Source organism: Chionomys nivalis, chromosome 7 (genome assembly GCF_950005125.1).
Source record: "Chionomys nivalis chromosome 7, mChiNiv1.1, whole genome shotgun sequence".
NCBI classification, from domain to species: Eukaryota; Metazoa; Chordata; class Mammalia; order Rodentia; family Cricetidae; genus Chionomys; species Chionomys nivalis.
In genome coordinates this window covers 84,003,052-84,026,379 of record NC_080092.1, presented here as the reverse complement: position 1 = coordinate 84,026,379, position 23,328 = coordinate 84,003,052, and the positions used below count along the sequence as shown (strand labels likewise).

The following is a 23,328-nucleotide window of genomic DNA, read 5'->3' as shown; positions in this document are numbered from 1 at the left end:
AGCTCCAGGCATGGCATCACTCAGACAGTCCCTCCTTGGCCATGCACTGTGCTGCCGGGAAGGGTGGAGTTGCATGCTCAGCTTGCACAGGGCCCGTGTGTGTCTGAGATCAGCACGGATTCTAGGAAGGATTCTACGGGAGCAGATCCATCTTGAATTTTGTCCTTTCTCTCATTTTGTCAACCTTTCTTGCCGAGGCGCCAGGACAAATGTGCCCTTCCAGAGCCGTCAGGGGATCTAAGAGCTGAGAGAACCCTGGCCCACTGGGCTCAGCTCCTTCCCAGCCCTCAGGCACAAGAGGGAACTTTGTCCCCTCCTTTGTAATTCCCACCAGCTCTACTTTGTCTAAGTGGAAAGGCCATACCTTGGCTCTTTCTGCTCATTTCTCAAAATTTTCTTTGGGTTTCTGAAAGTTTCCATATTACCCAGACAAGGTAGAGTTCTGCTGGACCAGAAGCAGGTTGGGTCCCTGTTGAGTATTGTCTAGAAGCCAGCAGATGGTGCACCTGGCTCTGCGCCTTTATGGGACTTTTGGAAACCCCACGGTCTGTGCAGGAGAAAGACCTTGGGGGAGAGGGGCCCTCCTCTCCCTCCCAATCCCTGGATGTTTATTTCATGAGGTCCTAGGCTTGTGAATCAGAATCTCATGGTGACCCCTCTTCGAGGCTGGAAGGATGGATACTGATCTCCATGAGAAGGGAAGGGCAAGGACTCCCATGATCCCAAGAAGAGCGAGATGGGGGTGGCTTGACCTCAGAACTCATCCCGAGACCAATGGAGGAACCAGAGAGCCTTGTCCTTATGCTGTGGGCCCAAATATATTCTGTCCACTCCTCTGAGTTCTAGAGAAGCTTCTGATAATGTGCTTTATCATATCCTGGGGCTCACAGGAAGAGCCAGGGGTGCAGGGAGAAGAGCCTGTTGGCGATAGAGAGCTGTGGCCACAGCTCCTGATCTTTCCAGTCAACTGAGTGACCCAGATAAACAACAAAACCTATCTGAGCTTTGGTATCCCCATAAAACTGGAGCAGACCAGTGGCTCTCCAAAGGTTTCTTAAAAAGTTGAGGAATCCAGGTAGACACAGTCCTGGTCATTTTAGGGATTATTAATTGTATAAATCAATACGTTAAGTACATTTCCAAAGTCATGTGACTATCGCCATTATTTCTAGAACATTCTCATCATCCTTAACAATCATTACTGTGGAATATGAACCTAGGCTGGGACTGCTGGATCCTATGGAAATTCTGCACACACACACACACACACACACACACACACACACGAACAAATCCCTCTTTTTAAATATGTTTTAAATATAGGGAGAGAAGGGAGGTTGTGCTTGTGACCATTTTCAAACAAAAATAGTTAGCAGTTAAGACAGCCTGAACCCCGGTGACCCCCAACACCTCCCTAAGCTCTTAGATCCTGTATTGGGAGGCTCTAAACTTAAAAGCAAACAAAACAAGCCGGCTTAGGTACAGGGGAGGCTACCTGGTAGGATGAGCCTGGTGTTGACCAGAGGCAGCCTGGCCCCAGTAGGGGGCTCAGTCATGCTGGAGATGCAGAGTTTGCAGGTATTTCAGGCCACAGGGACACTTCTCTTTGTAAGTCAATGCAGCAGCTAGGCTGCCCTGAATTCTCTGACTAGGGCTAGGCATGTAGCTCAGTTGGCCTTCAGAGCAGGCAGGAAGGCCTAAGTCTGGTCCCCAGCACTGTATTACTGGGTGTGGTGGCTCATGTCCACAATCCTTGCACTCAGGTAGAGGCAGGAGGTTCAGAAATTGAAAACCATCCTTGGCTACCTAGGGAGTTGAAGGCCAGCCTGGGATACATGGGATCCTGTCTCTAAAACAAAAACAAAACAAAGAATTCTGTATCTCACTATGAAAAGTATTACCAGGCCACTTGTACTTTCTTTGGGAACCGCTCCTGATCTTTACCCCATTTGCCTTCAAATTAATTATGTATGTAAATAAAGAATATAAATTAACCCATTAAAATTGTTGCTCTGAGCTGGATGTGGGGTGCAACCTACAATGCTAGTACTCAGGTGTCGGAGACAGGAGGATTGCAAGGTCAAGACCCGAATGGGCTACAGGCTATGGTCTTGTCTCAGAACACTAATATCTAGGTCTGTGACTCAGCAGTAGAGCCCTTGCCTACCATGGGCAAGGTCCCGTCTCCCTCTCCAGCAAGGAAATCCTTGTGTCCCATCTTGTCACCATGCACACCCACCCACAGCCTCTATTCATGGGTGTCCCAATAGGTGATAAAGAACCCAGGGGCAAGAACGGACAAGGCTATAGGGATGTTCTCAGTCTGGCCTAATTGGAGAGTGGTCTTTCTCCCTTTGGGGTCAGCACCCAGGTCCCTGTGATTAGCCTGTGGCTTGATGCCACCTAGGGCCCATTCACCTGGCTACTTGGATCTGCCTGGGCCCAGCTGGATGGTGGGTGGTTGGGATGAAGGATGAGCTGTCCCTGGGGCTGAAGGCAATAGGGCCTTGGGCAGAGCAGGGCAAGAAAGGGACAGGAGCTGGTATAAATAGCCCCTACCCAGCAGGGCAGGCCTGGCAAGCCCTCTGTCCTCCCCCTCATCAGCTGCTGGTACCAGCCATGCCCCAACCTCTTTTGGGAGCCTGGCCATCGTCTCAGATCCTCACAGTAGGAAGTCCCTCAGCGGAACTGAGGAGTCTTGTCCTGTGTGTGGGTGCAACCTCCGGCTGCCTGGAGCCTGCCGAGTGGGGGCAGCAGGCAGGCTCTTTGGGGCATCCTCTACTTCTTGCCTGGAATCCCAAGTGTGCTGGTGTATGTATGTGGGGGGGGGGGGACCAATAGAAGACACACCCCTTTTGTGACATGCTACAAATAAATTCGCCAGCCTTCTGTGGTGAGGAGGGGAGAATGGGGTGCAGGCAAAACTCAGGCTGGGAGAGGTTATTTCTGCTTGGGAACTCATGAAAGTCTTTACAAGTGATCCAGGATGGGTTTGCCTTGGGTACGGGCTGCAGAGAGACACTCGGGTGGAGGGCTCTGCCTGCGAGAAGGGTGTGAAGCCGTTTCAGCTGCCCCTAAGGCAAATCTAATCAAAGCCTCTCACACTGGGGAGAGAGCGAGAAGAGGAGGCTCTCCTGTCGACTCTCCCAGGGGGACAAAGCTCTTCTGTAATGGGGACAAGAAGTGGGTTACGCTGATACGTCTGCCACGATGGAATGTCAGCCGTGCTGCGTGGGCACAGCTCAGGACCGGCAGGGCATGTCTGGGAGGGCAGCTGTCCTACAGAATTCAATGCCAAGGCCACAGCCTCAAGAAGAGCCCAAAGCCATCCATAGATCTGAGCCGCGTCCCTAGAGGCCCTGGCTAATTATCACAGGATGTCCAGATCCACTGAGACCTTTGACCAGAGCACCCTGGAAATACTCTCTGGTTAGCTTGAACATCCATCCAAGTCACACACAGCTTTGCTCAACTTGGCCTGTCAGTCAGAGGGATTTGCTCTGCCGGTTCTGACAGGGCTGTTGGTGAAGGGTCTCAGCTCTGTCCTGAGGCCTCGTCTCTTCTCATGTATGATGGAAATTCTGGAGCATTGTACCAAGTCAGGGAAACAAGGATGAGAGAAATGAGGCTGGTGACATGGCAGGGACACAGGACTGATGGCGGGGAACCTGAGGTGGCCACCATTCCTTGGGGGATTCCGATATGCCTGGCACTTAACTGTGCACCTTTCTCCTGTGAGGTCTGTCTCACAGGCGACGAAACTGGGATGTGAAGTTAAGGAAATTGCTTGGATTGGCAGCTTGAGGAAGACAGAGCTGGGTATGAGCCAGGGTAAGGGTCCAGGGTAAGGAGGAGGGAGCATAACTCAGGGTGACAAGCTGTCTGTATTGAACCCTGGAAGATTTTCTTTTCTAGTAACTGTAGTGCTTGAGAGGTGAGACTAGGGCTGTGTGCTAGAAAAGGGTATGGTAAGGGCAGGAGGGAGGGAGGGAGGGAGGGAGGGAGGGAGGGAGGGAGGGAGGGAGGGAGGAGAGAGAACATATGTCAGGAGGAAGGGTCAACTCCAGCACTTTAAGCCCTGCAGATTCAGGCAGGTTACTTACTTTCTTTGCCTTGGTTTCCTTGTCTGTGATATGCGATGTTAGTGATGATGAGTTTCTATGTCACAGACCTATGAGGATTAAATAGTATAAAGATATAAACATTTAGAACTGTGCCCAGCCTGGGTCAGACCTATAATACATATTAGAGTTTTCTTCTTTACACCGGGTGGAGCAGATGGTGGTTTGCTGAGCGCCCTCCAGGGCTTCGTGTGCTATGTGCCATCAGTCTGGGCTCACTATTGTCTCCCACTTAGACATGAGCCCACTAAGCTGTAGACAGGCCAGGCCTGAAGTCACCCCGGCTCCTGAAGGACCCAAGCAGACATTGTCTATAAGGCAGAGGTAAGTGACTTGCCCCAGAGCTCTGGAGCCAGGCGGTGTAGTTTCTAACAGTGGTTCCACGTGTGGGCTGTGATCTGTGTAGCTAGTAAAGTCCCTACTGTGTGCTGGGTTGCTATCAGGCAACTCGAGGAAAGGGCACTGAGTGAAGGGAGCTGGTAGTTAGCCATGATGGGGTGCCATTAATGCTTCAGTGGCTACCCCACTCTTTCTCACTCTTGTTCTGTCTCAATGTGACAGTGTCCTGTGGCCCAGGTTAGTTTGCAATTCCTGATCCTCTTGCTTCTCTAAGTGCTAGGATTGCAGGAATGCACCACCATGTCCCCGAATTTTCCTTTTCAAAAGGATTCAGAACTTGGGTTGGGGAGAGCTCAGTGGGGGATCACTTGCTAGAAATGCATGGCTGGACATGGCTCCTGAAGGTCACTAATTCAAACCCCTGAGTTCTGCCTCCCCACTCTTTCTTCCCAGTGAACAAATGGGAAAACCTGGACCTCCTCCCCTGGTAGCTGAGGCCAGAGGGGCCTGAAGCAGCGGTGCTGTGTGCCACGTTGCCCTGGAGTCTCTGGATTGAGCAAGACTCTGAGCATCTAACGTGGGGAACGGGTGCTGGGGAGGCAGCTAGTAGCATATGCTGATCGGCCTGGGCAAGCCGTCTGGAAACCCTGATTCTTCATCAGGGGACAGAAATGATCAAAAACTGATCAGGCCCATTTCGTGCAAGGTGCTGAACAACCAGAATCCATAAATGGCCAGTGTTTGGTTCACCCGTGCCTAGCCAAGGTAGCTTTTGTGTGCTTTCTTCTAGCCCATCCCAGAGGCCTACCCCAGGCCCTCTTCCCAAGGCTCCTGCACCCAGGACTTGACCTTGGCCAGTGCCTAGGTTACCTTCTTCTAGGACACTGGTCCTTATATGGCGCTGGCCACAATTTACCGTGAAGTCCCGAGACCCATGACATCATTTCTGCTGCCCCTTTCTTGGGAAGCGGGGAGGAAAATGCAGAGACACCGGCAGTACTTTGATTTTTCTAGAGTTGGACTTCCCAACATATAAAATCCGAGGGTAGAACAGGGTGGCTGGACTGAAGAAACAGGGTTTGGGGAAATGCCTGCTGAGATTTTTCCTTTTGCTCTTGAGTTAAAAGTAATCATGAAACGGAGCCTCTGTCTCTGGTGAGAGGGGAGGTGGCACTCTAGAAACTTCTAGGGAACTATAAAGATGGTGGCGGAGGCGCTTGCAGACAGAGCACTTGGTCAAGTATGTCTAATCCCGGGGAAGAGCTGGGGGGCTTTGGGGTATGTGTGCGTGTCTGCTGAGACTTATGCTTCCGTTTTTTGTTCTTTTTTCTAAGATGAAGCTGGAGTCACAATGGCCTCTGCTTCCTTTGTCCTTTATGTTTGGATTCCTTCCCATGAATGGCTGTTAGTCTCCACATGGCCTGTGAATCTTAGAGTCCCTGGGAGATTCCTCAGCGGGACTCTTGCAATTCCCACCAGGGCAACTGGGCCCCGGGCACTGGGCAGAACTTGATCTCGGCCCCAATTCTGTATTTCCAGCCCAGGGTTATTTTCATGACATAGTACAGACCCACAAAGTCCCTCCTCCCCCAGAGGCTCCGCTGTTCCACATATCCTGCAAGTCAGAGGGACACTGCCTAAGCCAGGGCTGTGCCCTTTGCAGACACCACGTCCCCAAGGAAGTCAAAAGCAGCACATGAGGTTATATAGGCTTCTCAGAGCCATGGATCATCCCACCCTCCCCCACTCCACTCCCTCCCCTGTGAAGACATGACATCCATACTAGGCCACGTGTTTTATGTCTACAGTGCCATACCCGTTGTCTGTCTGCAGGTCCCTGGCCCTGGGCCAGCAGTACACATCTCTGGGCTCCCAGCCTCTGCTCTGCGGCTCCATCCCAGGCCTGGTCCCCAAGCAATTGCGCTTCTGCCGCAATTACATCGAAATCATGCCCAGTGTAGCAGAAGGTGTAAAGCTGGGTATCCAGGAGTGCCAGCATCAGTTCCGGGGCCGCCGATGGAACTGTACCACCATCGATGACAGCTTGGCCATCTTTGGGCCTGTCCTGGACAAAGGTACGTGGCTGGGAGAGTGGGGTTGTTGGGAAGGGTCCCAGGACTCTGCCCCCTTCCTCCCACCGTGGGAAACTCTGAAACCAAGATCTCCCTAGGGGGGTCATAAAGCTGGTGGAAAGTGGGTGGGGTCCATCTCTGGACAGAGCCGGCTGTCTCCTCATCAGCACATCTTTTCTGGTGCTGCAGGGGGCTGGGCAGCCCTGAGATGCCTCAGGGTTGGAGATCGGAGGACAGGCACCAAGGAGTCCAGAGCCTTCCTTCCTGGCTGACACAGCAGGGGCCCCAAGGCTTTGATGTGGACATGAGTGATATTTCCCTTATGCTGTGTTAAGTGCTATGCAAATACAGCTTTGGGGTGGGAGCGGGATGGTGCCAGGCCTAGGTGTTCTGCCATGGAAAAGTCCCCAGAGTCTGTTGAAGCTGCCTGATGTTGGTAGCACTGGGTGGCCTCCAAGACTCCACTGAGAGTTCTCGTTGGTTCCCATGTCCTGAAAGCAAGACATGCCCATAAACTGGTGGCCTCAGCTATCTTGAGACCTGGCAGTGTTACCAACTGTGACCCTAGTGGATGAAAGTAGCTGCATTTCACTTTGAGCATGGGGTGTAAGAGAGGGAGGATGAGTGGGGAAACTCCTAAGAAGGGGATTTTGCTCCAGAAACTCTTGTGTCCGGCAATTTAAGGACCCTAGCTGGGCTGTCCTCGGAGTTTTCCAGCCCGTGGGGGGTGGGTACTCCTCCTCCTCGAAGGAATTAGTAAAAGCTGCCTTCACAGCCAGGAAGAGGAGGGGTGATCAGCTGAGTTTAGGACAGAGGAACTGACTACCCTACCGACTGGAGTGAATTTAGTTCCCTACCCGCCCCCCCCCCCCGCCCCCACCTGGGTTTCTAGTACAACCTACAGTCAAAAAAAAAAAAAATAGCTGGCTATTGTCATGGGACAGGAGGGCAATTAGCAAATCAATGGATGATGATTCTGTTTACGCTTCTATTATCAAAGCTAATTATTCCTTGTTTACATAAAAGGTTTGGCCTCTAATTGGGGCCAAGTGGCGGCGGCGAAAGGCTTTTCAAACCTCGTCTCGCCCGCCTGTTGGTCTCACCGCCTTCCGGCGCCCCACCTCAGTCCAGGTAGCGCTTAATCAAACAGCCCGGCGTCCCGACGCCACCCCAAAAGCAACACTGGCCTTCTGATCACGCGTCCCGCCCAGGACATCGGCCACCTAGACCTTTCAGCTTTTATACCGGCTCGCTATAGGTCTGTTGGTTGTTTAGATTCGCCTCAAGGGGTTGTGCTACAAACCTCGGTCCCACTGCAAGAGGGCAGTTTGTGTCCCGGTGTGCACGGAATATGGGACTGAGACACTGGGATTTGATGAAGGCAGTGGGGTGAGGTTTCAGGAAAGTGTACCCGCGCCCCCGGGGTCCCGTGGGTCCTGTCCACTTTTGCTCACGTCCCAGCAGGTGTGGGGTGAACTCCCGGAAGGCGCGAGGCCGCGGTCCCCAGCGGCTCCCCGAGGGCGCGAGCGCCGCCCCCCGCAGCGCGCCCGCTGCGGTCGCTGCGCCATTCACACGCCCTCTGGCCGCCGCCTCCCGGGGATCGCACTGCCCGGCGCCGGGGCTGGGGGCGCGGCCCGGCCGCGGGAGCCGCCCGTTGCTACGCGGTGGCGGCCGGCCCGGCGGCCGAGGCCCGGCGGCCGTATTATGCGGGTAATGCGGTGTGACACCGCGCGAACAAAGGCGGATTGAGCGGCGCAGCGGGCCCCGCCGGACGGGGACCGGCACAGCGGGGCTGGCAGCGCCGCTCCCAGGCTAATCCCCGCCCCGCCCCCGCCACCCCCGCGGCCCCGGCGCTGGGAACCGAGCGTGGCGGGGCCGGGTCGCCGGAAGCCAGGGGCACCCTCCCCTGGGGCGCGCGGGCCCGGAGGCCCGGATCACCACTGCGCGCAGCCCCCGGGCTGCGCCAGCTCCCGCTTGGCGATCCCCGCCAGGCTACGGGGAAAGTGGGACGCGCCCCTGCTGTGCAGGTGGCATGTGAGGGCGTCATGCCAGCAGAGGCTGCCGTGGCTTTGAGAACTTTGTATTAAGGATGGGCCACGACCTAGGAAAGGAGACTTGGGTCCGACCACCTGTGTAATATGGCGCGACCTGCTTTGGGGTTCTATAAGAAGAGATTGCTGAACCTCTGGCCTCCCAGTGCTCTGTCTATAAATAAGAGTTTAGAACATTTTAGGGAATAAAGCCCCCGAAAGACAGAACTGTATATACGCAGCATTCATGGGGCGGCTCTTACTCTAACAAGGCTAGGGACACCCCATGAGATTCTCCTCTTCCCGTGTCTCTGGCGCCAGAGGCAGAAAAACTGCCCTGTGTCTCGACCCTTGTGGCTTAGAAGGATGTGAACAGGGAATAAACAGCTTTATGGCAGGAGAAGCTGCACCCATTTTACAGAATGTAATGTAAAGCTCAGATGAGGAATCTGCCTTCGGGGAACGGAGATTCGGACTGAGCGTAGATTAGCAGGTTTAGGTTGCAGATTCCAGCCTCCGGTGACAGCGCTCAGAACTGTTTTGTAAAGGAGTGCTTTTTAAGGTCAAGGTTGGACTGAGAGCAGGGCAGGGCCACCTTAGCTCCTCAGTGATCATTCCCGTCCCACCACAGACGCTCCTTTCATGTAGCATTGCTGTCCTGGCCTCAGTTTACCCATCCGTAAAGCTAGAAGACTAGCTAGGGTCTGAACTCGCTAACGAGGAGCAGGAGGACACCTGGCTCTTCCCTCGATGGTTGTCCAGTCCTCAGAGGCAAGACTTTGTAACCTAGGCTCCAGCCTGACTGTCTTCTCCCGACATTCTCCTGCAGCCACCCGCGAATCAGCCTTTGTGCATGCCATTGCCTCGGCTGGTGTCGCCTTCGCGGTCACGCGCTCCTGCGCCGAGGGTACCTCCACCATCTGCGGCTGCGACTCGCATCATAAAGGGCCACCTGGAGAAGGCTGGAAGTGGGGCGGCTGCAGTGAGGACGCCGACTTCGGGGTGCTGGTGTCGCGGGAGTTTGCGGATGCACGGGAAAACAGACCCGATGCCCGCTCGGCAATGAACAAGCACAACAACGAGGCAGGCCGCACGGTGAGTCAGCTGCCCATAGCTCTGGGGTCCCCACCAGGGATCCTGACCCTCTAGGATCCGATCCACACCCCATAGGACGCTCTTGACCTCCCTCCTTCCTCTCCCTAGCTGCTCCCGAGTGGGTTATTAATTTTCGTTTAAGTACATTTACTAATTCATTGTCTCTGTGTATCCGTGCCATGCTGTGTGTATACAAGTCTGAGGGCAACTTGTAGCCAGCTCTCCCCACCTTGTAGGTTCTGGTATCAAACTCAAATCATCATGCTTGTCCCTGCTCCTGGTTCTTCAGGGAGAAAATTACTCTGCCAGAGAGTGTAGCTGCCCTATAAGAGCACGCACCTGAAGACTATGCTATGATGTTTGACAGGCTTAGTCTGCGAACATCTGTGATGTGGTTGTCTGTGGGAACTGACTTTGAGTCCAGTCTTACCCCTTCCTGTGTTTGTGGAACCTTAAGCCAATCACTTGGCTCCCAGCCTCGGCACTGAAGGGGCATGACAGTCGCTAGTTTGCACCACTAGTGTGGATGCCATGCGAATGGAAAGCCGGCCAGGGCTTGGGGTGGGACTAGAGACCCTGGTTTCCAATGAGGATGTGGTACCCCAGGTGGGTCACTCTGGGCTAGCTGCTGCTCTTCTCCTCCCCAGACCATCCTGGACCACATGCACCTGAAGTGCAAATGCCATGGGTTGTCCGGCAGCTGTGAGGTAAAGACCTGCTGGTGGGCCCAGCCCGACTTCCGTGCCATTGGCGATTTCCTCAAGGACAAGTACGACAGCGCCTCCGAGATGGTGGTGGAGAAGCACCGGGAGTCCCGAGGCTGGGTGGAGACTCTGCGGGCCAAGTATGCGCTCTTCAAGCCCCCCACCGAGAGGGACCTCGTCTATTATGAGAACTCCCCCAACTTTTGTGAACCCAACCCAGAGACGGGCTCCTTCGGCACCAGGGACAGGACTTGCAATGTCACCTCTCATGGCATTGACGGCTGCGATCTGCTGTGCTGTGGCCGCGGCCACAACACGAGGACCGAGAAGCGGAAAGAGAAATGCCATTGCGTCTTCCACTGGTGCTGCTACGTCAGCTGCCAAGAGTGCGTTCGCATCTACGATGTACACACCTGCAAGTAGGGAGCCAGGTAGGGTGCAGGGCTGGGCGCAGGGCTATGCCTAGGAAGGGGTGCCGCCGAGTAGGGCGCAGGGCTGCTCTCCCCTCTCCTCTGCCAGGACTGCCTTTCTGTTCCTAAGCTCCCAAGACAAACAAGGCTCCGGGGCAGAAGAAGAAATCCAGGGCTTCCCACGCTTACATGGGAATGGTCTTAGGCAGCGACTTAACAGATTTACACCAGGCTCAGATAATAACCGATGGTGTGCACATAAGCCACAAGCAATTGATTAAAAATCTTACACAAATTAGCAATGATGAGCTAGACCGGGTTTGTTCGTAGCCGCTGGCTGTCATTATTGAGTGTCTGTGCAGTCAGAAGAGAGATGCTGAGGTCTGGTCCTAGCTGTGCCCCTAATTTTTATTTCTTAGGGCCTCAGTGTCCTTACTGTCCAATGAGGAGAAGTTCAAATGCCAGAAACAGGATCTGGGTATGGTGGTACTGGCCTTTAATACCAGCACTCAGGAGGCAGAGGGAAATGGGTCTCTGCGACTTTGAAGCCATATGGTATACATAGAAAGTTCCAGGACAGCCAGGAATACATAGTGAGACCCTGTCCTGAGAGAGAGAGAGAGAGAGAGAGAGAGAGAGAGAGAGAGAGAGAGAGAGAGAGCCTGAAACCGTGGGCTGAAAAGTCTCTCATACCCCGGGGCAGAGTCATTTCCCACCATCATCCACGGACTAAAAGGGCAAGTTTTGACCTAGGCAAATCCTCCAGAGCCTAGGGGGTGGGGTGGGTGAGGGTGGGAGCAAGATCTGAAGCTTGGGTGGGGCAGGGAGCACTCTCACCAAGTTTATGGAGGGAGATGGGAAGGAGGAAGGATCCCAGTTCAGAGTGACTATAGTGAGTAATCGCAGGATAAAAGGCTGGTGGATTATGCTCCCAAGCTTCCCAGAGCTCCCAAGCTTCCCAGAGCTGGCCAGTGTGGGAGGACCCCGGGAAGGCCAGCCTAGAAGCAGAGTGATCCTAGAGTCTCTAGCATGGGAGGTTTCTAAGGCCAGCGCGGCCCTCCCTCGGTCCTCTCCTCCCCTGAGAAGGCTCTGCTGTGCGGTGCAGGCTTGCAGTTAGATCCGACTGTCAGTGAGCTTATCCCATTTGTCAACCAACAACTCTGGCTTCAGCATCTTAGCGTTCCTGAGCTGCTGTGAGGAGTGAGGGGAAGAACACCCGAAGCCAGTGCTTGACTGATGGCAAAACAGCTTTCTGTCAGGGCTGGCCAAGGCAGTGTGTTCTACCTAAGCACCTCGGAACCGCCGACACACAGGAGCTGGTGGCTCATGTCTGCACTGTGTAGGGCTAGGAGGTACCCAACATCACAAGAACTACCTCTGATTGAAGGGTGACACCCTTCTCAGCCCATCTGAAAAGTTCCTGTGGGGTTTACTTTCCATCCTGGCAGGGTCTAGAACCCTACAAGAGGGGTGAGTTTTCTGTCTCGAGGGCAAGGGTCGGGAGGACCACCGCTGAGTCTCAGCACTTCACTAGCCTGCTGCTGAACATTGCACTCCTTACTGACTTCCTCACATCTACCCTGATGGCAGAATGGGGACCTTGCTGAATTTTTATGAGGCTCAAGTTAGCGGGCACGAATGCGCCTCTGCTGCTCTGTCAGAAGTGTCAAAGAAGCCACCAGAGCGCTGGCACGGGGTTGCTGCAAAGGAACAGTGGCACCTTGGTATTCCTTCTGTGTTTTGAAAGGCTGGGAGAAAAGTCAGCGAGTACAGAGACTCACAGGCTAATGGTAGTTCTGGTGTGCGGAAGTGGAAAGAATGTCAGAAAACCACGGGTAGTGGCCCTGCCACCCCATCAGATGACACTGGCTCTGGCCATTTTGAGGAGCTGTGAGTGTAGTCAGCTACTGGCCAGGTGGGAGGGCCATTTGTCTAGCCGCCGATTTCACTGAAGGACAGACTGAATCAGTGGCCTAGACAGACCCTCGTGTTTGTCCCCCAGAAACCCTTCCCCACGTCAGCTTGCTAAGGCCACATTATCGGTGTCCCAAGCCTCATATTGGATCCATGGGGGCAGTGTGGGACCCAGATACAGATCCTGTCACTCAGTCCTTGCCTGTGTGGGCAGCCCAGATCCTCCAGGCAGAGAAGGAAGTGGTGGGTTGGCCTTCGATGTCCAGAAAATCACTCCACATCAACCCTTGTACTAAAAATTGACCCCCTAAGAAGAATCAGGTGTTGCTGGGTAGCAGAGCCCTTGCCAGCAGCCCCTTTGATTCACATTTCTACAACAGACACTTGGTGTTTTTCCAGTATCGTGTGGACATAACCATGTAGGTCATAGCCTCAAGCCGGTCGCAGGATGGGGCTCTCAAACCCACACTTTCTGATAAGCTGCAAGCTCTCTCCCACTGTGACATCCTTTGCCTTTCTTAGCCCTGGTTTCCTCTTGATAAGATCTGTGTCCTACAGGGCTGCTGGGAGCTCGACAGAGTCCTAAAGGGCCTGGCCTGAGGTCCCAGCAGGGCTGATCAAGAGTTAACTTTCTCTAGGCTCTTGCAGCCTGGTTTGCCAAAGCTGGTTGAGATCTTCCTTCCCACTCTCTCATCCCTGTGGGTGCTACTACTCATGGAACCCAAGAGACCAGTGGGCAGGGAGACAGCAGGCAGAGAGAGTGTCTGGCATTTTCCTTGGCAGAACAGGCAGAGAAGAAGCCGCAGAGCAGAGCAGGGCAGGTCACATGCCCTCCATACCCTCTGAGAAGAACTCAGCACAGTGGCAGCAGCCCCGCCTTTCCTAAGTGGGGAAGATGCTTTCTCCATTGCTTGAGCTTTGTCCACTGTCTCCACTTAGCCACTGGCTGGTACTCAACACTGGTGGTTTGCAAACATCGGGGTTATGGTTTTTATCCCGATGTTGGAAGAGCTGTGGGCCCAGTCTCATCTAACTGGCCCCGCGTCCTGGGTCTGCCACTAGTCTTTTGTGGAGCCCTGGGCATATTCAGGTCATCTTGCTCTGCCTGGTTCATCTCTGCCAGACCCACAGCTGAGGGTTGGCTGGTGGGTGCCTGGGAGATGCCTTGGTACCTCAAATCCCATGGGACAGGGTGAAGGATTAAACATTCTCAGTAGAGCATTCTGGGAAGGGATTCATCATAATTAGTTAAGTAGATGCTTTTTGTTTTGGACAATTCACAGCAAGCTGCTGGTGCCTGATCAGGGACACAGAGTGTGTCTGGTGGCGCTAGCCCTGCTGGGAACTGACTGGTCCCGTAGACGACCAGGTTTCTCCAGCTCAACATAGGATGGTGCTGCCATAGCTACTTACAGCAGGCTTCCTCGGCTATAAGGTTAGATGGCATGTCCTCTCTCCACAGCAGGTTCGGAGGTTAAGAGGGAGCAGTGTTAGGAGCTTGTGATCTTTGCATCCCAGGGGGTGATGTCAACAGCGGTTATTAGGTTTCTGATTCTTCCTGTTTATTTCCCAAAGGGCACTGGGAAGGGGTAGATTGCGCGGCTGGATCCATTCATCGAAGTCCCATGGGAAGCAGGATGTAGACCTGGGCCAGCCTTCGGCACTGGCCGGCAAGAAGCTGCAGTGATAAATGACCTGGACCCAGCCGGCCTCGGACGGGAGGCCCCTCCTTTCTCATCTAACGTTTCTCACCCTGCTCTGGATGGTGTGTGGCTTTACAGAGGGGCTTTTTTTTTTTTTTTTTTTTTTTTTTTGGTTTTCCAGGGTCTGCTGGGAACAGACCCGAGGCTTACCTTTGCACATGTTAAAGAAAATAAAAATGAAAAAAAAATTATTCTACTGCAACAGAACAGGCTGGGCTAATGCGAGCTCTTGGCCTGGTGGGGAAGACGAGAGCATGGCAAGGTTCTGCCCTCCAAGCTGCCTCTACTCATGACATTCCAGGATGAAACAGGACAGAGCCCTGCAGTCCCTTTTGTCCCTCTACTCCCATGCAAGCTGGACACACTTTCCCGTTCTGAGAAAAGCCATAAGTATAGCCAGGGTGTAGTGGCGGGGAGGCCCTGGGCCATTGTTGGAGCAGGATCTTGAGTTTTGAAGATCTCAGAATTTTGGGCGGTCTGAGAAACCATCTGAAGAATGGTCGAGCTCCTCTTAGGTCATTTTTGTCTCTAGCCCTGCTCTGCATTAGAAACAGTCAGGTCATCTTTTTCTGCCATTCTGCAGCCTCCACCGTTTCTGCAGACGCTTTTCATGGTGGATCTTGTAAATAGGCTGGGCGCAGAGGCAAGTTCCTGCTAGCTCCATGCACTACCTGCAGAAAGAGGGGGCCGTTCTGCCCTTGGCAGCCATGCCCACTGGCAGACCCTAGAGAGCTCAGCTGGGCACCTTAGCTGGCTAATGGCACCAGTGAGAGAGCAACAATCTTGCAATTGGAAATTGGCAGCTGGCAGGTGGGCCGGGTGGAGATTCCCATTTCCCTTGTGTTAGGAGGGCAGGTCTCCCCGAGGCCTCGCCTCCCTTTGGATTGAGTAACCCAAAAGACTAGAGATCCTTAACACAGCCCTCCCCGGTCTGTGAGTAAGATAGCCTATCTCATTTCCTAAGGATCTGGATTAGGTGTTCGAAAGAGGTGAGCAGGGCGAATGAAGCAGCTCCCAGCTCAGTTCTGATGCTTGGTGGTCCTGCCTGGGGTTAATAAGATGGGTGCGGCAGCATGGATCATTCCATCGACTCTGTCTTAAGGAGAATCAGAAAGAGGAGATGCGACAGCGGAACAAAGATTTGTCCTTTCCCCCTTCTGCCTGGGGTCTGCTAACTCTGACATCAGGTCAGCCACTCACTTTCCTGTTGTGTAGTTGACTTGCCAAGCAGGCCCATACTCTCCGCCCTGTGACCAGGAGCACTGCTCGAGGTACACCTCCCACCCCTTCCCAGCATCCCAAATGCCCCTCCCATCTCTCCTTCCAGAAGTCTGAAATCAAGTCAATCGGATAATGCTCGCTTATACGAGGACACTAAAGCAGACCGGATACAAAATTTACAAGTCTTTTCATATCTATGTATTCTATATTAAAAGTGATAAAGTCATGTTTCTGGGGCGTATTCAAGTAGCGGACAAGTAATTATTTAATTAATAGTAGTACATGAGTGCATTGTAATTATCCTCGCATAGTCAGGTAATAGCATCCACTGGGAATTTCCTACCAACCTGCTGTATCCAAAGTTTTGTAAAAAAGTTGTAGAAGTTGTTGATCTTTTTGATTTTATATTCAAAAAGTCTCTTTTTATAAATATTATTTATTATACAATGTATATACCTTGAGTTAACTAAGATTATATATTATATAAATATATATATATTTGGAGAAAATCTATTTCATCATGCAGTTTTTTTCCATTAAGTCATTAAAGAAAAGGTAAACTTCAAACAGATACATTGTATGCTGTGTGGAGTCTCCAGATTCATCCTTAGGTCAAGGGTATCTGAAGGTGGTGGCCTCTACTAATTAAATGGCCAGATTATGGTCATTTCCTCCTCTGTAAACAAGATGAGATGTCACGGACAGCAGGCATCACATGAGACTTAAAAGATTACTTGATACTAAGTAGCAATAATACAAAAACACAAAGGATTTCCAGTTTGGGGAAGCACAAATCTGGTCAGTAATTCATTCACAGCCTTGAACATTTTCAACATATATGTTGATGTCTTAGGTATTTCTAAACGATCTGGCCCAGGTCAGTGGATCATAGGGCCAGCCATTGTCTTCCTCCTCCTCCTTTCTTACCACACTCACACTGTTGGTTGGGGACAAGGAGTTGGTCTACTGAAAATGAAGCTGCACCAGAAATGGCTGCTCTCCTGCCAGCTCTATACAACAGCTGAACTGTGGAAGAAGAGGTAAGTAGGTTGCAAGATGGTGTGTCCTGCCTGGGCGCTGGGCCAGTTGACATTGGAGCTGGAGGTTGGTTTGGACAGGACTTGCTGGGAACTCTGGGAAGGGCACTCTCTCCTTGGTCTGGAGTTTCAGTAAGACTCACCTGAGGCCCTCATCCTGCTATCTTTTTTGTTGCTTCTGTTTTTGTTTTTCAAGACAGGGTTTCTTTGTGTAGCCTTAGCTGTAGAACTCACTCTGTAGACCAGGCTGGCCTCAAACTCACAGAGATCCGCCTGCCTCTGTCTTCTGAGTGCTGGGATTAAAGGCGTGCGGTTTAATGATGATACATGGTCCTTTAGTTCTCAGACCTACCTACAGAATACCCTCTTCAGTGTTTCTGACACAATGCTTCAGAGGATGGCTAGAGTTTTCTCTTTCTTTCTCCGGCTCTACCACTCATAGAAATAACTGTTACATCGTCAGAAAGTGACGCCATCTTCTTCTGATGGTGGAGATGGGTTGCCAATATAAAGTCCTTTGCCTGATACCCCTCTGCTGGAAATGACCACAAGAGCCTCCTCCTTGTTATGCATCCTTTGCCCCTGTACCACTTGTGCAAAGCCCTCAAGAGTAGAGGTGGAGCTCCAGGCTTTAGTGGCTGGCCTCTTTTATTTCATTTTACTTTTCCATGAGGTAAACAGTCTTCTCTCCTAGCATTCTGGGTTTTTTTTTTTTAATTTTTTTAAACTTACAAGATTGCCAAATGTTTAAATGGTCTCTATTCATACTTACTAAGGCTATCTGTATCCTATGGCCACTGGATTCTATTAAGGAGAACCCAGTGTTCAAGCTATGCTTGAAAAGTAGTTAGAAACAACGGGAAGAGGAAGCTTTATGTTGCACATGGTGGTGTATAAGGCAGGCGGAGATGAGTGGACCTCTATTCCAGGCCAGCTAGCACTATGCAGTGAGACCATGTATTAAAAAAAATAGAGATATAAAATTTAAACAATGTTTTGGAAAAAATTGAGAGAAGGGGAAGGTTTTATTCAAAGCAACATTATTCTGAAGACAGGCTGTTGAGTTCAAGAATGAGGCAGAAATACAGGGAGAGGAGCTGAGGCAAAAGCAAGGAAAAGCAAGGCAAGTGGGGTGAGATTGTTCTGGGTGGACCCGCTGGCTGTCTCGTGTGTTCCTGGGCATGTTGGCATGGAGCAGGAATGGTCTACACTCAGGAAGTGAGCTCAGCCTAAGTACTGTGTTCCACCTCTATGCCTGGCTTAACAGAATCTGGGAGGCAAACAGCTACCTCACCACTGATTAATCCCGGAACAGTGGCTGTCCATTATGGGGACTGGGCCAGAGACTCACAAATACATGCCATTGCAATCCCAGAGTGGACAGTCTCACTCTGCAGTGCTAGCTCTCCTGGCACGAGGTAGACCAGGCTGGCCTCCGAGTTGTGCTGATCCTCCAGCCTCTGCGTCTGGAGTGCTGGGATTATAGGTGTGCACTACCACACCTCATCCTCCTTGTGAACCCCATCCTCACCCTCCTGGGCTGTCACCGGGACTCAGCCTCAGCGGGTGCCAGCGGCTTTCATTTTACAACAACTTATAAAGATTTACACGCAGTTTTGAACCCTTAACAAACCTTGCCCAGTCTCTTGTTTGAAGAGGGTGGCCCAGCTGCCAGACGAGCAAACCGAAATCCTGCCCTTGCCTCCTGTGTTTGGTCAGGTGGCCATTTATGACTGACTCTGCTTCTGTAGGTCTGTTGACGAGGGTTTGATTAGCAGACCTGAGTCTTCTCATAATCCCGTGACATATTGTTCAAACTGAGAGGCTGCTCACTGTAACCTTTAAGCTACCACCCTAAACGAAGACATAAACATTTAGTAAGTAATCTCTTTGAATGACTTAGAGAAAGACTGCGTAGGAGAGGTTCATCGGAGTGGCCATGCTCTGGAGGTAAGGAGGAGCTAGCCTCTTCTCTGCACAGCCTTCACTTTTGGGGGCTTGCTTGTGCAAAGGTCCGGGGCTGCGGCATCTGATGTCTGAGAAATGCAGACAGTATGACGGATACCAAAGTGAGCCATGAAGTGCAGGCACCCCCAGTTCGCACTGTGCGCGTTGGAGTGCAGAAGCCTCCAGTTCACACTGTGCACATTGGAGTGCAGAAACCTCCAGTTCGCGCTGTGTGTTGGAGTGCAGAAGCCTCCAGTTCACACTGTGCATGTTGGAGTGCAGGAGCCTCTGGTTCACACTGTGCACATTGGAGTGCAGGACCCCCAGTTCACACTGTGTGCATTGGAGGGTAGGAGCCCCTGGTTCACACTGTGCGCACTGGAGTGCAGGAGCCTCTGGTTCATACTGCATGCATTGGAGTGCAGGAGTTTCCGGTTCACACTGTGCACATTGGAGTGCAGGAGCCTCTGGTTCACACTGCACACGCCTCCGGTTCACACTGCACACATTGGAGTGCAGGAGCCTCCAGTTCACACGTTTCAGAGGAGGAGCCATTTTACTAAGAAGCAGCTTCCCTTCAGTTTCTGACTGAGTTCCTAGCTCAGATTTTTTTTTTTTTTTTTTTTTTTTTTTTTTGGTTTTTCGAGACAGGGTTTCTCTGTGGCTTTGGAGCCTGTCCTGGATCTAGCTCTTAGAGCAGGCTGGTCTCGAACTCACAGAGATCCGCCTGCCTCTGCCTCCCGAGTGCTGGGATTAAAGGCGTGAGCCACCACCGCCCGGCCCAGAAGCTCAGATTTTTAAGGTAAAAATAACTATCAAACACAAGTATGAAGATTCTTGCATATTAGCATATACTAAGGAGCTTTTTCTTTTTAATATTTTCTTTCTATTTTTAATTTTTTTTATTTTTACCTATTTTTTTGAGACAGAGTCTCTTTATAGCAGTGGTTTTCAACCTACCTAAAGCTGTGACCCTTTAATTTAGTTCATGTCGTGGTGACCCCAACTGTAAAATTACTTTTGTTGCTACTCCATCACTGTAATTTTGCTACTGTTGTGAATGACAAGTTTCTGTGTTTTCCGAAAGTCTAGGTGACCCCTGTGAAAAGGTTGTGTGACCCCAAAGAGGTCAAAACCCACAAGTTGAGAACCACTGCTTTACAGATCCCAGGCTGTCCTCGAACTCACAGAGATCCGCCTGCCTCTGCCTCCCAGTTGCTGGGATTAAGGGCGTGCGCCATCAGCCTGGCCTAAAACTTATTTTATGTGATTTGCTTGCATATATATGTGTACCAAATATGTGAGTTATAGACAGTTGTGAGCTGCCATGTAGATTCTGGGGATCAAACCAGGTGCTCTTAACTGCTGAGCCATCTCTCTAGCCCCTGTAATACTTATCCATCTCCTGCGCTAGTTGTGCCAAAACAAGGAGGGGCTTCTCATCACACAGTCCTGCCAGTGACTGCTGCTGCTTGGCAGAAAATACTAGTCTACACAACATTTCAAGTATATTTACTCTTTATTGCATTCCTTCAATTTGCATTACACAATATAATATTTATCTTTTTTCAATATAATTTTGGACAAAAACACAAGACATTAACTTCATTGAACAAGAAACATAAGTTAATCCATACACGGCTTTGTTGATAGGAGAGTCAGGACCACAGACAACAGGGACCATGGTGATGGACAGGGACCACAGTACTGGCCACGGGCATCACAGTTTCACAATTCACTCTTCTAAAGCCACAAAATAAGCCAGGGATGAAAACCCAAAATGAAGTACACAGATAGCAAGATTAGGAGATGATTTGCCTTCTACCGTGGAGACAGTGTCAGAGACATACACCCAGGTGCCCCTGTGGCATCAAGCCCCCTGACTGGCTTCTGATCACTGTCTTTGTGTTTTAAGCAGCAGCAGTAGTGGGGAGAGGGGCATGCTCCCTAAGACTCATCACCATGAATGGCGACCTAATTAAATTTCTTCTAACCCACTGATTAGACAAATCTCCCTCCAAAGGGCTGGGTGAGTTCCTCCTGTTTCGGAAGAACGGAATGCACTGGAATGGATATTCAAGGACTGAGGGAGAGGACGAGGAGGTGGCTGGCTTCACTGGATAATAGTGTCTTAGTTATGTGCTTTAGACATTACAGATCGCTTGAGATACAGGGAGAGGAAATTGTAAGCCATTCGGCTGAGGAAAAGGAAGAATATGGCCCTAATAAGCCTCTGACATCATCCCAAGGAGCTGACCCACTTAGAGTTGGACACTAATTGGAGCTGAGAGGCTTGTAGATTATTTTAATATTTTTTTCTGTTTAGGGATGTACAGCTTTCCATATGTATCTTTCATAAGGTTTTAACAGCATCTACCAAGTGGTAATGATTAGCATATCTCTTACCACAGAACAAATTAATTACACTCAGGGCATATCACAGCCATGGCAGGAATGATCAGACTTCCGATTAGGGAAGCTCTCCTGATTGCGACTTGGAAATATATCTGAAAATTATTGAGAACAACATCTTAGGTATTCAAAGCCTGCTTCTTTAGGCACAGATAACACCATTCTGTGGAAGAACCTTTTAACCAGACACACAGCCATTAGCAAGGAGGAACACCAAGTGAGCCCCTCGGGACGTCTACCTTTGCGCTTGGTCATGTGGAGAAGCCTACCTGCTGGTAGGCCGAGCATTTTCTGGGGGTGGGCGTGGCGGGAGCAGTGTGCACAGGTGCAACATGCCTCCCACATAGGCAGGGATCATCTTAGCTAGCATGGGAGGGCAAGCGGAGTAGCCTAAAGAAGTTCACACCTTCCAGGAAACACGAGGATGTCAGGAGCACGAGGGAGGTGGCCGCACTAATCATGCAGAACAAGAGCGCTGAGGGTGACGAGCGGTTCACTCCATTCGCTGTCGTGAGTACGCTGAGTGACGAACCCAGGCCATCTTCACCTTGGTCACTTCCCTTGGTCACTGCTGTAAACAGTCCGTTTTCAATCAAAGTCCAGGGGGCTACTGCAAAAGAAATCCCAAAGCAGACACGAAACCATGAGCTCCGCAAAAACACATTCACCAAGAAATCACTAAGAGCTCTGGGCCTTCTCTCCATTTCCCATGCATTTGCTACTTGATGGGCACTTCTGAAAGACAATGGCCACAGCTCCATGCATTTTAGATGCGGTTCCAATAAATATGTCCCATCAAGTTTCCCCTGCGCTTTGAGAAGCAGGACAAGGAGAGCAGACCGACAGAACAGCCCACTTCCTTGCTTGGTCCTTCAGACCTACAATACAGGGAGACGCTGATACACGGAAAGAAGGTTATGTAGGAAAGAAACCATCAGACTTGTGCATGGCGCTGCACTGGTGCTCAGGGGAAGCCCTGGGACCTTGCAGACTGGGGACCTGCAGTGGGTGCTCCCAAGGATGGCATATACTTACGCGCCTTCTTCTCTCAAGAGGGCCAAGAATTTCCTCACGCGGTACTCAGGATCCATCTAAATCATCAGAAGAAATAGAGAGGACATGTCGGTGGCGCTTTTCACCAAAATAAAAAAAAAAAAAATTAAAAAAAAAGAGCGCTTCTTTCACACCAGGGCCAGGTTTGACCGCACGCTTCCAGGGGCACTCCTGGCGAATGTACTGAAGCATAATAGAGCAAATCATGTCATTTAGAAGCCAGTGGGACTTCCCAATATGGAGAAGCCACTGGTCCTTCAAGGGCACCTCAGCCAAGTGCTCCCTCGGCTATATTGGCATGAGGAGGAGAAACACACCAGGAAGGCATCACCACAGACCAGCCGATGTGCTCTCGGGGGTTCCGGTGCTCTGACTCCCAGGAGTTCAAATGACATCTACTTCATACATCTGACTGAAGGAGGAAGGCAGAACTTGAAGAAACCTAATTGAGGTTGATTGAGGGACCAAAATACAGTTCTGACTTCCACATACTTGGTGACCTGGCTTTTCCAGCAGCAATGCTCCTTTGGGATTGGTGGAGATGCTGCCACACCTAAGGGAGCGGAAAGTGCTGTTGGGCTCTTGGGACCCCTGGTCTCTGGCTGCCAGTGAGTCACAAACCCAAGCCAAGATGGTGGGCTCTGAGACAGGAGCTCTCGTAGCTGTCATTTTGTCTCCAGTTTTCTCCACTGTGGCAAAGTGTGTGGTATTCTTACTGGCCTGACAGAGACTAGACCGGAGGTGATCTGGAAGACTATCATTATAAACATCTCTAATTCCCTAGAATGAACTTTTCGTGTGAGAAACACCTCACCTTTAAAGCATGTACGCAGAAGTCCGTTCCCAAGAGAAACTCCCCGCCCTCTGAGAGCAGCTTGCAAACGCTCTGCTCCCCTGTGCACAGCTGCGGGCAGCTGTGTAATCAAATTCCCCTCCAATCACTTTGTAAAAAAGGTTCTCCTCTGTCTCCAGCAAAATAGTGAACACAAGTTTCAAATGTATCAAAGTTAAGGGGTCAGGCTACAAAGAACTAGGAAAAAGTGCGACCAGCTAACAAAAGAACCATTTTTCCTCTTGGAGACTAGAATTACACATGAATCAATTGTCAAAGTTCTTTCTAAAAAATGGAACCGGCTGGAGCTCGCTGCAGTCAGTACATGCAGGTCTTCGCCCATTAACTATATTTAATATGTGTGAGGAACGACTTACTGACTTGCCTGTAGCTATGGAATTAAAAGTCAAGAGAAAGGGAGGAAAAAGTAATCTAGAT

At 51.1% G+C, this 23,328-nt stretch overlaps 2 protein-coding genes across 2 annotated transcripts in view; one reads left to right on the top strand and one right to left on the bottom strand.

The window, feature by feature from the left end:
• Positions 1–14,458, top strand: part of Wnt3 (Wnt family member 3) — a 41,546-nt gene extending 27,088 nt beyond the window's left edge. Inside the window, exons 2-5 of the mRNA XM_057776405.1 lie at positions 6,294–6,535; positions 9,392–9,657; positions 10,305–10,792; positions 14,261–14,458. Of these exons, the coding sequence (XP_057632388.1) occupies positions 6,294–6,535; positions 9,392–9,657; positions 10,305–10,784 (988 nt within the window). The 3' untranslated portion in view covers positions 10,785–10,792; positions 14,261–14,458. The remainder of the gene's footprint in view (positions 1–6,293; positions 6,536–9,391; positions 9,658–10,304; positions 10,793–14,260) is intronic.
• A 5,635-nt stretch (positions 14,459–20,093) lies between these two features.
• Positions 20,094–23,328, bottom strand: part of Nsf (N-ethylmaleimide sensitive factor, vesicle fusing ATPase) — a 141,686-nt gene continuing 138,451 nt past the window's right edge. The window contains exons 20-21 of the mRNA XM_057774437.1: positions 22,041–22,096; positions 20,094–21,615 (exon numbers count right to left, since the gene is read on the bottom strand). Of these exons, the coding sequence (XP_057630420.1) occupies positions 21,594–21,615; positions 22,041–22,096 (78 nt within the window). The 3' untranslated portion in view covers positions 20,094–21,593. The remainder of the gene's footprint in view (positions 21,616–22,040; positions 22,097–23,328) is intronic.